We start from the raw sequence: 13,769 nt of genomic DNA, 5'->3' as shown, positions 1-13,769 counted from the left end.
CTATTAAAGATTTTCCTAGAAATATGCTAAAGCAAATTAAAAAAAATCAACATGTTCAGGGAAGATATAACAAAAGAGACAGGCTATAAAGAAAATACTGGACAAACATAAGGTAGAAATTGAAAGTTTGAAAAAACAACTGGCAGAGTCTATGGAAATGAAAGGCACAACACAAGAGATGAAAAACACAATGGAGACATACAGCAGCAGATCTCAAGAGACAGAAAACACTCAGGAAGTGGACAACAAGACATCTGAAATCCTACACACAAAAGAACAGATAGGGAAAAGAATGGAAAAATATGAGCAGTATTTCAGGAAATTGAATGACAATTTGAAGCGCATGACTGTATGTGTCACGGGTGTCCCAGAAGAAGAGAAGGGAAAAGGGGCAAAAGCAATAATAGAGGAAATAATCAATGAAAATTTCCCATCTCTTCTGTAAAACATAAAATTATAGACCCAAGAAGCACAGCGTACCCCAAACAGAATGGGTATGAATAGACCTACACCAACACACTTAATAATCAGATTATCAAGCGTCAAAGAGAGTCCTGAAAGCAGCAAGAGAAAAGCGATTTATCACATACAAAGGAAGCTTGATAAGACTATGTGCGGATGTCTCAGTAGACACCATGGAGGCAAGACAACATGGTGGCAAAAAGGAAGGAAGTGATGTATTTAAGATAAGGAAAGAGAAAAACCGCCAACCAAGACTCCTATATCTGGCAAAACTGTCCTTCAAATATGAGGGAGAGTTTAAAATATTTTCTGACAGATGTTAGGCTTCCTCATCTGGATGGTTGCTGATGTACTCATAGATATTGAAGACTGGCGGTTTGATGTGCCGAACCCTCTATCATGGGCCTTGCCCTTATGAAGCTCATTACTGCAAAGGAGAGGCTAGGCCTGCTTATAATTGTGCCTAAGAGTCTCCCCCTGAATACTGCTTTGTTGCTTAGATGTGGCCCTCTCTCTCTCTAGCTAAGCCAACTTGGGTGAAATCACTGCCCTCCCCACTGCGTGGGATCTGACACCCAGGGGTGTAAATCTCCCTGGCAACACGGAATACGACTCCCAGGGATGAATCTGGACCCAACATTGTGGGATTGAGAACATCTTGACCAAAAGGGGGATGCGAAATGAAGCAAAATAAAATTTCAGTGGTTAAGAGATTCCAAATGGAGTCGAGAGGTCACTAATGGGCACTCTTTTTAGATTTTAATGTATTGGAATAGCTAGCAGTAAATACCTGAAACTATCAAACTGCAACCCAGTAGCCTTGACTCTTGAAGATGTATGTATAACAATGTACTTTACAAGGGGTGACAATGTGATTATGAAAGCCTTATGGATCACATTCCCCTTTATCCAGTGTATGGATGGATGACTAGAAAAATGGGGACAAAAACTAAAGGAAAAATAGTGCAGGAGGTTGGGGGATGATTTGGGTGTTCTAAAGGGAGCACTACAGACAGATAAGAAAAGACAGGAGTGAGAGGTTTGGAACGCAATTTTGGGTGATGGTAGCACAAAAATGTAAGTACACTGAACAAAGATGACTGTATGGTTGAAAGAGGAAGGTTAGGAGCATGTGGGACACCAGAAGGAAAGAGGAAAGATAAAGACTGGGACTGTATAACTCAGTGAAACCTAGGGTGCTCAACAGTTGTGATAAAGGTACAAATATGTTTTTACATGAAGGAGAACAAATGAATGTCACCCTTGCAAGGTATTAAAAATAGAGTGGTAGTGGGGAAAAAAATACAATCAACCAAACCAGAGACTATAGTTAACAGAAACATTGTATTATGTGTACTTTAATGTAACAAAGGCAATATACCAAAGCTAAATGCCTTTAAGAGGGGGACGTAAGGAAGGGGTATGGGTCTCTCGGCATTGGTGATGTCTAACTCTTTTATTCTGCTTTAGGTTAACTCTTTCCTTTTGTTGCTTTTTAGCTATCATTTTTTGTTTGTTTGTTTGTTTGTTTTTCATTCTTTTACTTTTTCTTTTGTCTCTCTGCCTTCTTTGACTCTTCCTCCTTTGTGGAAGAAATGGAGATTTCCTTATATAGATAGTGGTGATGGTGGTGAATACATAAATACATGACTATACAGGGAACCATCGATTGTTTACTTAGGACAGAAAGTATGGTGGGTGAACAAAAGGTCTTTTAAAAAAGACGGATTGATGAAGAAACCTTGAGGGCACTACACTGAGTGAAATAAGTCAGGCACATAAGGACAAATACTGCGTGGTCTCACTGATATGAACTAATTATAATACGTAAACTCATAGACATGTAATATAAGTTACCAGGATATAGAACAAGGTTAAAGAATGGGGAGCAGTTGCTTATTATGAGCAGAATGTTCAACTGGGGTGAACTTAAGTGTTTGCTTAAGTGTTTGGAAATGGACAGAGGTAACGGTAGTACATTATTGTGAGAATAACTGACAGTGCTGAATGGTATATGAAGGTGGTGGAAAGGGGAAGCTTAGAGTCACGTATGTCACCAGATGGAAAGTTGGAGGTTAAAAGATGGGAATGTATAAAACAGTGAATCTTGTGGACAGTGTCCATGATTAACTGTACAAATATTAGAAATCTCTTTTATGAACTAGAACAAATGTGTGACTCTATAACTAGAAGTTAATAATAAGAGGGGTATATAGGAAAAAATAAACCTATTGCAAACTATGTACTACAGTTAGTAGTATTTTAAGATTCTTTCATCAATAGTAACAAATGTACTATACCAATACTATGAGTCAGTAATCGAGGGGATGGTTAGGGGTATGGGAGAATTTGAGTTTTCTTTTTTTGTCTTTGTTTCTTTTCTGGAGTAATGAAAATTTTCTAAAAATTGAAAAAAAATAATTGTGATGGATGCGCAGCTGTATGATGGTATTGTGGGCAATTGATTGTGCACTTTGGATCTTTGGATAATTGTATGTGAACAATCTCAAAATTAAATTTTTAAAAAATGACATAGATAAGTAATGGATTGAGAAGCTTTGTAGAGTCTTCAGTGGTTCAACCCACATCATCTTTGCTTTTTTCAAGCACACCCTGTGGAATGAAGGGGCACAGAGCTGCACTTAAGGTGTTGCTAGACCTCCTAAGCACCTGCTATTTGCCAGAGCTCATTCTTGCGTGTTTTGTGTTGGTTAAAGCTGAGTAAACAGATGTCGGGAACCTATTGTGGCTTTCAGATCTTTTTTTTTTCAGGTCTGAATCCAGGATGAACTGATAATGATAATGAGTCCGTGTTTGTGCAACATGCTGTGTGTTTATGTATCCGTTCCAAAAGTAAATTCCATTCTTTTGTATAAAGTTAAAATTTATTTTCTTCTTCAGTTAAGCCTTCAGGTATAAGGTGTTACATTGATGGATCAGAAGAAATCGGAAATGACTTTAAACTAAAATGTGAATCAAAAGAAGGTTCTCTTCCATTACAATATGAATGGCAAAAATTGTCTAACTCACAGAAAATGCCCACCTCATGGTTTTCAGGTACTGCACATTACACAACTTGGACTTAAATGTAGTATGGCTTGTGTGTGTTTGTGTACTTTTTTTTTTTTAATTCCAAAATTTCTTCTCCTTTTCTATACAGAACAGTCAGAGTTTTCATGGGAATTTACTCAGTGTTCTGTAATGGCATCTTACTCTAAAGGAATACATGATATTTCTATGATGACTTCATCTTTTAGGATATTATTCTTAGTTATTTTGTGATGGATTTTTTTTTAATTGATGGTATAACTGATGGGAAATGTTTGTGATCATACATTAGATAGTGGCTAAATTATAACAAGAGCTGGATCTTGAATGCTTTGCCTACTTAATAATTCATATTGGAAATATGGTAATTTACCCATGGTAGATATATAAATAAGAAAACCTGTGCAATGCTAACTAGAAAGTTACCTGTTTGTTTTAACTGACCTGTTAGTTCAAACTGATTACCAGCTTCAGGAATGCAATACTTGAACATGATCTACCCTCCCGTCATCCTCCTTTCCCTGGCCTTAAGTAGGAATTCTCTCCACCTCTGTTTCTTTTTTTGAACTAAGAGGCCCACCTAAATGGTCTAAGATCCCTTCTGACTTTTTCTTTTATGTTTCTTCCGTCTGTGGGAATAAGATAGGTGCTTCTAAGTTTCCCTGCTGCATGGAAGAGATTTTGTGGCATGGGGTACTGGGGCCCAAAATGGGTTTGTGCACTGTTGTGCCCTGGACCAGTGCATGTGTCTGCTTCAGCTTTGGATCCTGATGCCTGGCTAAGGGGATCATGGGTACTTTCCCCTTGATACAAATGAACTGGAGGCATGATTGTTTGAACACTGGAGATAAGAATGTAGCTCTCTGGAAGTCTTTTCTACACCCAGCTTCAGCCCATGGTGCTTTTAACTGGATTGTCAACATTGGTAGGGTTTGCCTTTACTAAAATCTCAGCAAAGAGTGAAATAATATTGTAAAAGTTGGTCTTGTTCTTTTTTTTTCCCCCCATTCTTCTCAAAGAAATGACTTCACCTATTATATCTATAAAAAATGCCACTACTGAGTACTCGGGGACATACAGTTGTACAGTCAGAAACAGAGTGGGTTCAGATCAGTGCAAGCTAAGCCTGGACGTTATTCCTCGTAAGTACCTTTTTCTGTCTTTTGAAAAAACATTGTTTTGTTTGTGTCAGTTATCTTTGTACAACCCTCCTTTGATTCAGTCGGCAAGTGTGTATGGAGGGCAGTTGGGTGCTAACTGAGCAAAGTGCTCTGTGGCTTGGTTATTAATAAATCCTTAATTATTGTAGCGACATTATATTAAGATGGTAAGAGATGTCACATCATCTCTTGTGTACCACCTTTAGCCATTTTAAGTATGAGCAGCTTATGGCATTCTTATATGCTCACCAAGATAGCTTTGAACATTAAAATATTTTAGCCTGGCTTTATCATATTTTATACTTGAAATAAATTATATATTTCAGAGGAAAGTCCTTTAAATGGATTTTTCCCTCTTGTATCAAGAAAGGCTCAATAATTTGTCTTTGGAAGTTAATACATGCAATACATGCATTGTAATCAATATATATCCTGCCTTCAATATGAAATAGAGTATTTTGTACTTAATTATATTCTTATTAATATCTTATTCTAGCTTCAAATAGAGCTGGAACAATTGCGGGAGCTATTATAGGAATTTTGCTTGCTCTTGTGCTCATTGGTCTTATCATCTTTTGCTGTCGTAAAAAGCGCAGAGAAGAAAAATATGAAAAGGAAGTTCATCATGATATCAGGTAATTAAATGAAACAGGGATTGACTGGTGTATTTCAGATTTATGATGTCTCTGAAGTATTAGTTCTCTTAACCATTCAAAGTATCACCTCTTTGAGAATTGGATAAAAACTATGGCTCCTCCCCTCAACACCTTTGAAAACTATTTCTTTCAATTTCAAGTGCATCAGCCACCCTTCATTGTGTTCCTCCCACCCCCACCAATTTTCTTGAACCCCACTTTACCCCAACCGCTGTATCAAGTGAGATGGGTAGTTCATAGAACTATAGTAACACATGATTTAAGTAATACCCTGGAAAAATTGGCCTTCGGTAGAACTAGAGGATGAGGTCTGGACACTTATATTTTTTAAATGCACTAGATAACTCATATGTATATATATATGTTCCTTGCTGCTGTTTGGTAGGAAAATTCTTATGCTTAAATTCCCAGTTTTTGCAAACTTAAGTTAGCAAGGCTTTCAGTTAAGATCTTACATAAGTAACTAGTTATATCTTCTGTGAAGGTATACAGTCTTAAATTAAAATGTTAAATTGGGAACATATATGCAGTTCATAACTTTGCCTCTTGTTCTGCTTTCTTTTTTGTGTGACTTAAATATACTTTTTATATACTTGGTATTTGTACAGTCAGGGTTCTCCAGAGAAACAGAACCAACAGGGTAAGAGATTAATTTTGAAGAACTGGCTCACATGATGGGGAAGCTAGCAAACCTGAAATTATAGGGCAGCTCAGCAGGCTGGAAATTCTGGCAAGAGTTGATTTTTGCAGCCTTGAGACAGAATTTTTTTCTCAAGAAATGTCAGTTTTTTGGCCCTTACGGCCTTCAACTAATTGAATGAAGCCCACCCACATTTTTAAGGATAGTTTGAAGTCGGCTGACTAGGGGCTAATCCCATTACAAAATACCTGCACAGCAACATAAAGGCCAGTGTTTGACCAAACACTTGACATTATAGTCTAGCCAAGTTGATAGATAAAATTAACCATCACAGTACTTAAATGAATGATCCTCCCCCTTTTCTCTATCCATGATTCACAGCTGACATAATTATAGGCTTTCAAAAACTTGTTCTTTTTAACTTGTTTGAGGACTTTACTTTTCAGGGAAGATGTGCCTCCTCCAAAGAGCCGCACGTCCACAGCCAGGAGCTACATCGGCAGCAACCATTCATCCCTGGGATCCATGTCTCCTTCCAACATGGAAGGATATTCCAAGACTCAGTATAACCAAGTCCCAAGTGAAGACTTTGAACGTACTCCTCAGAGCCCAACTTTGGCACCTGCCAAGGTAGCTGCCCCTAATCTGAGTAGAATGGGAGCAGTGCCTGTGATGATTCCTGCACAGAGCAAGGATGGGTCTATCGTGTGAGAGCGTCCGTGCCTTTCCTCTGTGCTCTCCATGTTTCTTTTCTTCTCTTGACATGTAAAACCCATTCTGTTCTAAGTTAGGTTACCACCCTTAAAATATATCAAAAAGAATTTCATCAGAGACCATAAGACATTTACTTCAAAAGTTTTGCTTATTTATATTGAAACAGTAAAGGCATTAAAGTTGCTCAAGTTAAAGTCACTATGTAAAACAGATGGATTTTCTTTAGTAGGTTGAATTATAGGTGATTAAATACCAATATTTAAGTAATATGTAGCACTTTGAATACAAAATGATAGGTGAAGAAATTGGTGAACTTGCATGCACACCAAGTTGATACTTGAATCATCTGAAAGTGGTACTTTATAATTTCTACCATTAATTTCAGGATGCCTTTCTCACTTAATTTATGAGCCAATAGTCCTGTCCCCTCCCCCACCCCAAAATTGGCAAAAAGACATACATATATGTTTGTTATTGTTGTTATTGCTTCTTTTAAAATTCTTGATGTGTTTAGAATAACTTTGATAGCATAGAAAACACTACAGTGGTTTAGAAATTACTGGTTTTACTTCTGAGTTAGTCTGAGTTAGTCATAAACCTTGTCTATGAAATGATTTACCTATGTAATTGATAGACTACTACAGGCAACAAGGACATAGTAGGCTCTTTTATTTGCTGAAGTAAAGGAGCATCGATCAGATTCAGTTGGAAGACACTGTCAGCTATGTGCCGAGATGACACTATTGGTGCAGTAGTGGGCATGGATTTTGTTGATGAGTGATACGAGGCCTTTGAAGCCCTGAGGTGTCTGGTGGTCTTCAGAAGAGTGACCGGCCAGGTCCAGGACCTGGGGTTTACTAGTGTGCTTTCTTCACTGAACTCACTGACTGAGGCTCTTCGCAGTGAAAGGCTGTTGCCAAGTAAACACTGCCTGTTTACTTTAGGTGGTACTCTCCTAATAAGAAAAAAGTATTACACATTTATCATTTGGCAGTTATAGTGGAATTCCCTAAATATTGGTTCCAAGTTAATTTTTTTCCTGGTTGGTTTTGTTTTGTTTTGTTTTTTGATGTTGCATATTTTGTGTTCTAGAGACATGTAATCCTAAATTTATCCTCTTGAATGTGGTTCCTGGAGGAAGTTTTCCTCATAGATGCAGAATGATCAAATACATTTTAAAGAGATTAAGTTTCCTCCATCAATTCTATACTTGAGACTTTGGGAAGATGTATATTTGCTGTTGTATGGCCAACATGTTTTTTGTGTCGTTCCAGAAAATCAAGTTGGGTCTTGAAAAAGTTTGTCTTAGTTTTGTGAAAGTGATTTGTTCTTTAAAAAAAAAAAAAGGAAAAGAAATAAAAGGAGTTAAAAAACAAACAAAACACTTCTAACTGCCAAATGTGTTCAGTACTGTTTAGAAGAAGAAAGTGAATTTATTGTATTTCCCTTAGGATTGTAAGGGAGTGTGGGTATAGTAGAGTGAGCCAACAGTTTCTCTATAGTGAATAAGGTCTGCAATAAATTATTTCACTGTCTCTAAAACCTTTTCCCTAGATTTTAATAGGGAAGTGGTTTCTGTTAATCTGTTTGGGTGCTGTGATGGTCAATGCCATATTATAAATTACTGTTGGCATGAATTTGCTATTAGGCAGAGTGTTGTATACACTCTCTCATGGTAAGTTTAAGTTGAATGTGTGATGAATTAGTCTGTAGTTTTTCATGTTTGGAAGCATTTAAAAAATAGGTTCTTAATCTTGCATAAAATTACTTTTATACTTGTGTTAACCTTTTCATCTGTGCCTTTTGGGTAATTTAATTTTTATTATGAATTTCTGGTGCCTATGAGCTATGCTATCACCTGCCAGGTGCTAGAGGTGAAGGTACTGTTTCCAAAATGCATCACTGTGACACCTTTCTATCCTCACTTTCAATCTTGACTGTTCTCTGTGCTTTTTAGATTATTTAAAAATTTCACCCTCCCCAACACTCTTAGAATGTATTCATGGCTTCTGATTTTATAACAGTAGCTCTTTTTGAATACCAGGTGTCTGGCCTGTTTTATACTACTATAATTTATTTCTAAGACAAAAGAATAAATAAAAAGCAGAACACAAACTTTAATAATACAAAAGTTTTGGTCCTTCCTATTCTTGATTTTTATATAATGAAGATTATGATATTAATCTAAGTAGAAACTACTGCAAAAGGTGGACACATTGTAAGACCTCCTTTCCCTTAGCCTTCATGTCTATCTAGGATTTGGCTACCAGTAGCCTCTTCCAGAAAGCCTTTATATTTAGATCAATAGCAACTCCAACCTGAGAATCAAGCTTATAAAGAAATCACATGTGTAACCTGAAGAGACTTAGTGGGTGTGATTAAGCTTAGGGGACAGATATTTAGTTTTTTAGGCTTATGTCTCCAGCTACTTTCATTAAATTGCATTCGATCCAAAGGTCAGAAAATATCACTGATAACTTCCCCCAAATGCTCACTGATACTGTCACTTGAACCAGAGATCAAATATTTGTTCTAGAATACTATTACTGATCTCCAAGGATTTCCACAAAAAATTATTAAAGCATTTCCATTAGAGAGCCAAACAACATCAGCCAAGGATGGGATTGCATCTCCAAAGCAGAATTGTTCATTTTTACATTACACCTAGAGTCTTGACACTGTCTTTTCAAGTTACTTAGGATAACTTGAGAAGAAATGATACTATAGGCTCTGTGATTCTGTGATTTGAATACAGAGTAGTTTACAAGTATTGTTTTTCTTATTGACAATCCTAATTTTCCCCCGTTAGAAAGAAATAAAGTCTCATTGATCAAACAAATAACTTGCTTTCAGTTTGGACTATCTGCCATAGAGTTGTTCCAACGGAAACACAACCTGAGTGTGTCTTAGGGTGGAGGGGGGGGGGGTAATTTAAAGAAATTCAAACCATTATCCTTATAGAGTGTGGATATGAAGAAATATTATTTGCCTCAAGATAAGGGCATCAATTTATGTGGTTACTTTTACCATTCCTGTGTTCAATTTATGTTTAATTTAAGATTGAGTTCTAGAAATTGGGAGCATTAACTCAAGAGACAAACATTTTGATTCAGTATAAAAAGAACCCGTTGCATGAGGTTGGATATCAAATTCTGTAATCTGTGGCTTCTTAAAATAACTATTCTTGGTGTCTGTGTGTGTGTACAGCATGTAAATTTGAAATTATATGAATGTTTAAAGTTTTTGGTTTTTTTTTTTTTTCCCCTCAATTTTTGTCTCAACAGTGTTTAGGGCTTTCAGATGCCTTATTCTAGTGTGAACAGAAAAAGTCCATATTTTATGTCTTTAATGCTTTGATGTGTCATGATAGGAGTAGTTTGTAGAAAATGGTGGCACAATTTTAACTTTAGTGTCTTGTGGCATTATATATATATGTATATATATATATACATAAAACTTTAGAACATTCCTGTGTTTAGTAGTATAAATGCTCTGGGCAAGTTTTAATATTTCAAATGCCTTTGGATATTCCTGCAATAAAGGCAATGCATTCTGCATTAGGACTTATCACTCATTTGCCTATTGTGACACTAAACTAGTCTATAACTGAACACAACTTCCATTTATAAATATTATAAAACAAGAAAGAATAATGAATAAACTTGTGAATTGTGGTTGTTTATACCTGTAGGTAAGGCTGATCATTTATTTCATGGCTGATGATACTAGCAAGTATTTGCTGCATCTGGCCTCTTAGTATTAAATAAAATCAAGCTTTACAAAGTACCCTGTTTTAAAATTTAAAAATACGGTGAATTTCAGTTGGGTTTGGTTCTGGGGACGGACACTAAAAGCTCTCTAATCAAGGGAGAACTTTGTGTGTTCTATTAATTTTTTTATTGACACAGGTGTTAAAGAGAACCACAGTTCATTGATTAACTTACTCTTGTCCCTACCTGTAAATTTCAGTGATAAATACACTTGTACTACTGAGAAAAAAACATTTTGACACTTTACACATGCATCGAGAGTGTCAGTTTTAAAATGATTTTGTGTTTAAAGTTTCTGGCTTAAGTATTCAGTGGTGCGGATTTTGAAATTTGTAAAAACAAAATTTGTTTAAAAAAAAAAAAAAAAACTTGCTCTAGTTTTGTGACCTTGTATACTTTTGAAATAAAATCAAGAAAGCAGTTTTCTGCCTCACAATTCAGTGTGGTGTGGCTTTATTGTGCCTTTTTTTAATGTCTACTAAAGTGTCAATATATTATTCCTCCCTACTTCCCTGAGTTGGGATTTCCTTTTTTCCTTTATAGCCTTTAATAAACAGAATAGAAAATACAACAGTCACACATGAATGAAACCATATCAAACAGGTAAGTGTGCATTGATTTTGACAGTGCTTATGATATATGATAATGATATATATGATATGATATTTGGAGTTGAAACCTCTGAAGTTCTATGATTTCAGAATTTATAGTGTGAACTCAGGTGTTTCACATGCATTAAAAATGTGCATGCCTATGTGCATTAAATACATACACTAGTCATGGCTTAAAACTGTTTTCATTGATTCTAAACAGTGATTTCAGGAAAAACCAGGATGAGATGGTGTTTCTGTAAGAAGACATTTGGAGGAATATTTTGTTTATACCAGGGTTTTTCAACCTTGGCACTGTTGCATTTTGGGCCAGATAAGTCTTCATTGTGGGGGGCTGTTCTCTGCTTTGCAGGAGGTTTAGCAGCATTCTTGGCCCCTAACCACTGATGCTTCTAGCATTACAGCCCCCTCCCCAAACTGACAACCAAAAATGTCTCCAAACATTATCAGATGTCCCCAGAGGCAAAATCACCTCTGTAGAGAGCTACTGGATTATACTCAAGTGAAATTTTCTACTTGGGGATTAAGAGGTAAAGACCACACATTTTGGGTTCAGATGTATTAGAGTACCACTTATTCCTAGATGATTTACTTACCTTAAGTTTCCTGTGCTTAGAAAGTGAGTAAAAGTATTTATTTCTTAGAGGATGTTGGGAGAGGCTAAAGAGATAAATATACAAGATATAATAATGAAAATGCTTTGTATTTGTCCCCGGTAACTGGGATGTTCGTAATGATACCCAGAATTTCAGAGAATGTTGATTACAATAAATTAAGCAAAGGGAAACTACTGAGTGTAATTTAATTCCTATAATTTAGACCAAATTTCAATCTGCAGCTCTAAAGGCCGGGACATATTTTTGGTTAATTAAATCCCAAATGGCAGTACTGATGACACTGAGACAACATCAGATGTAAAATAATTTGCTATTAAATACAAATGGTCTTAATTTTAAGGCTTAGACATGGTCAGATGTAATTTCTAAATGCAATAAAGGCAATGGTGAAAAGATTAGGAAGCCAGTCCCAGAAACTAAGCTCAGTGTTTTTGCTGATATTCCTGAAGTATAAATCAAACTTACTTTGTTGTTTTGCTTCTTCAGTGATTATTTTGAATTTGTTGAATATTAATAGAGAAGAAAGTTGTTGCCCTAAGGTAACTGCAGAAAAGAATCTGTCAAGTTCTCCTTGATCATAGTTATTCAGAGAATTTCTGAAACTAATGAAGAACCCAGAAATAAATTTCAGTCTGGTTAACCAAGAAATAGGTCCTTGATCAGTTTGTTTCTCCCTTTTCACTGCTGAGCTCTAAAAATTGAGACTAGTGGGAAATGTGGGAGAAATCTAAAAGTCAGGAAATCACAGGTGTAAAGCTGGCTGTAAATACCCACAGAAGTACTCAGGGCCACCGTGCTTCTTGTCTTTCCCTAAGTTATTCTCCAAGTCCGAGTGGCTTGGTTGTCTTAAAATATAAATATCATATTAAAAGCCAGATCATCTTAACATGATATAAAAGGCTCTTGTCCATTCTTTCTCTAGGTGTATCTTACTGCAGTAGCAACTCTCAAGCACTAGGGACCATGGTTTCATCCCTTTGCGAACGTGCGATTTCCTAAGCCCTGTTTACCTGCAATGCATGTTTGCCCCACAAGTGTAAGTTCAAGCACTATCACCTTTGAGTCATTTTTCCTTAGTCCCACGTCTACCCCTTTACAAAGCTAAATTTGGGGTGCTCCTGGGCCTTCAACCTTGCCAGCCCAGCTCTTTGATAGCACAAAATATTTTGCACTGTTTCATGTGCTTAAGGCATCTCTATTGTGAGTCTGAAGATGGTCTGTTCCCCTCTGTCGTCACTGCCTATCTCTGAATCGCAATTTACTCAATAAATGTTGGATGAATATTTAGAGGAGCAAGTATGAGTTCATGTCACTTCTACAAGACAACTGGCATGGTCTCTTCCAAAAGGCAGAATCATGATAAAAAGGTTGAGTGTGTGTGAGAACAATTCTGTACTAAAAGTCCACACCTGCTTTAAAAAATTAACTTGCTATTTGTGTAGTGTAGTTACATGGATGTTAAAAAATGTTTATTCTGTTACCGTTGCTGACTGTAGTTGATTATAAAAATGTGCTGTCATCAATTGTAACAAATATTCCACACCATGCAGGGTGTTAGTAATAAGGTGGTAAATGGAAAGGCTGTATTTTATGCATGATTATTCTGTAAACTCAACTTCTCTAATAAAAAAAAATCAGTTTGCACAAATAGAAAATGGGTTACTATCTCATAGGCACCAACATTAACACAAATCTGCCTAATTATGAAAACATGGAGGGGCTTTTGAAAAATAAATTTCTAAAAGCCTCCTTAGAGATTGTAATTGTGTATGTCTGACATGGGGTCAGTTACTCTTCTCTCCCAAGTTATTTTGGTAACCAGCATTAGGAAACCCTGAATCACTTCACAAACCCCATAGATGATTGATTTCCATGCTGAATTATTAATGGTAGAATATTTTCAATTGGTTTCATAAACATTCAGAAATATTTTAACACATCTTTTAAGTGACACCAAAAAAACTTACATGGCTGTTTAAAAACCTTGCCTAAAACCAGAGAGAGGCTTCAGATGTACTTGCGGGTGATGCTCTATTCTAGTAGATAAGCGCATGGTGGGTAAGTGGGAAGGTCTCTGTTTCTTTTTGAGTT

General features: G+C 36.3%; 1 protein-coding gene across 2 annotated transcripts in view; it reads left to right on the top strand.

Annotated features, from left to right (window-relative positions):
* Positions 1 to 12,669, top strand: part of CXADR (CXADR Ig-like cell adhesion molecule) — an 81,340-nt gene extending 68,671 nt beyond the window's left edge. The window contains exons 4-9 of one of the 2 annotated variants that reach the window (XM_037833322.1): positions 3,364 to 3,519; positions 4,530 to 4,652; positions 5,167 to 5,305; positions 6,413 to 6,596; positions 10,994 to 11,053; positions 12,601 to 12,669. In XM_037833322.1, coding sequence (XP_037689250.1) covers positions 3,364 to 3,519; positions 4,530 to 4,652; positions 5,167 to 5,305; positions 6,413 to 6,596; positions 10,994 to 11,038 — 647 coding nt within the window. In that variant the 3' untranslated portion in view covers positions 11,039 to 11,053; positions 12,601 to 12,669. Of the gene's footprint in view, positions 1 to 3,363; positions 3,520 to 4,529; positions 4,653 to 5,166; positions 5,306 to 6,412; positions 10,887 to 10,993; positions 11,054 to 12,600 lie in introns of those variants that run through there. The other variant, XM_037833314.1, reaches the window with a different exon arrangement.
* The last annotated feature ends 1,100 nt before the right edge of the window (positions 12,670 to 13,769 follow it).

The sequence above is a fragment of the Choloepus didactylus genome, chromosome 1 (genome assembly GCF_015220235.1).
Source record: "Choloepus didactylus isolate mChoDid1 chromosome 1, mChoDid1.pri, whole genome shotgun sequence".
Taxonomy (NCBI): domain Eukaryota; kingdom Metazoa; phylum Chordata; class Mammalia; order Pilosa; family Megalonychidae; genus Choloepus; species Choloepus didactylus.
The sequence above is the reverse complement of the archived record's forward strand: the minus strand, read 5'-3'. Positions and strand labels throughout refer to the sequence as shown.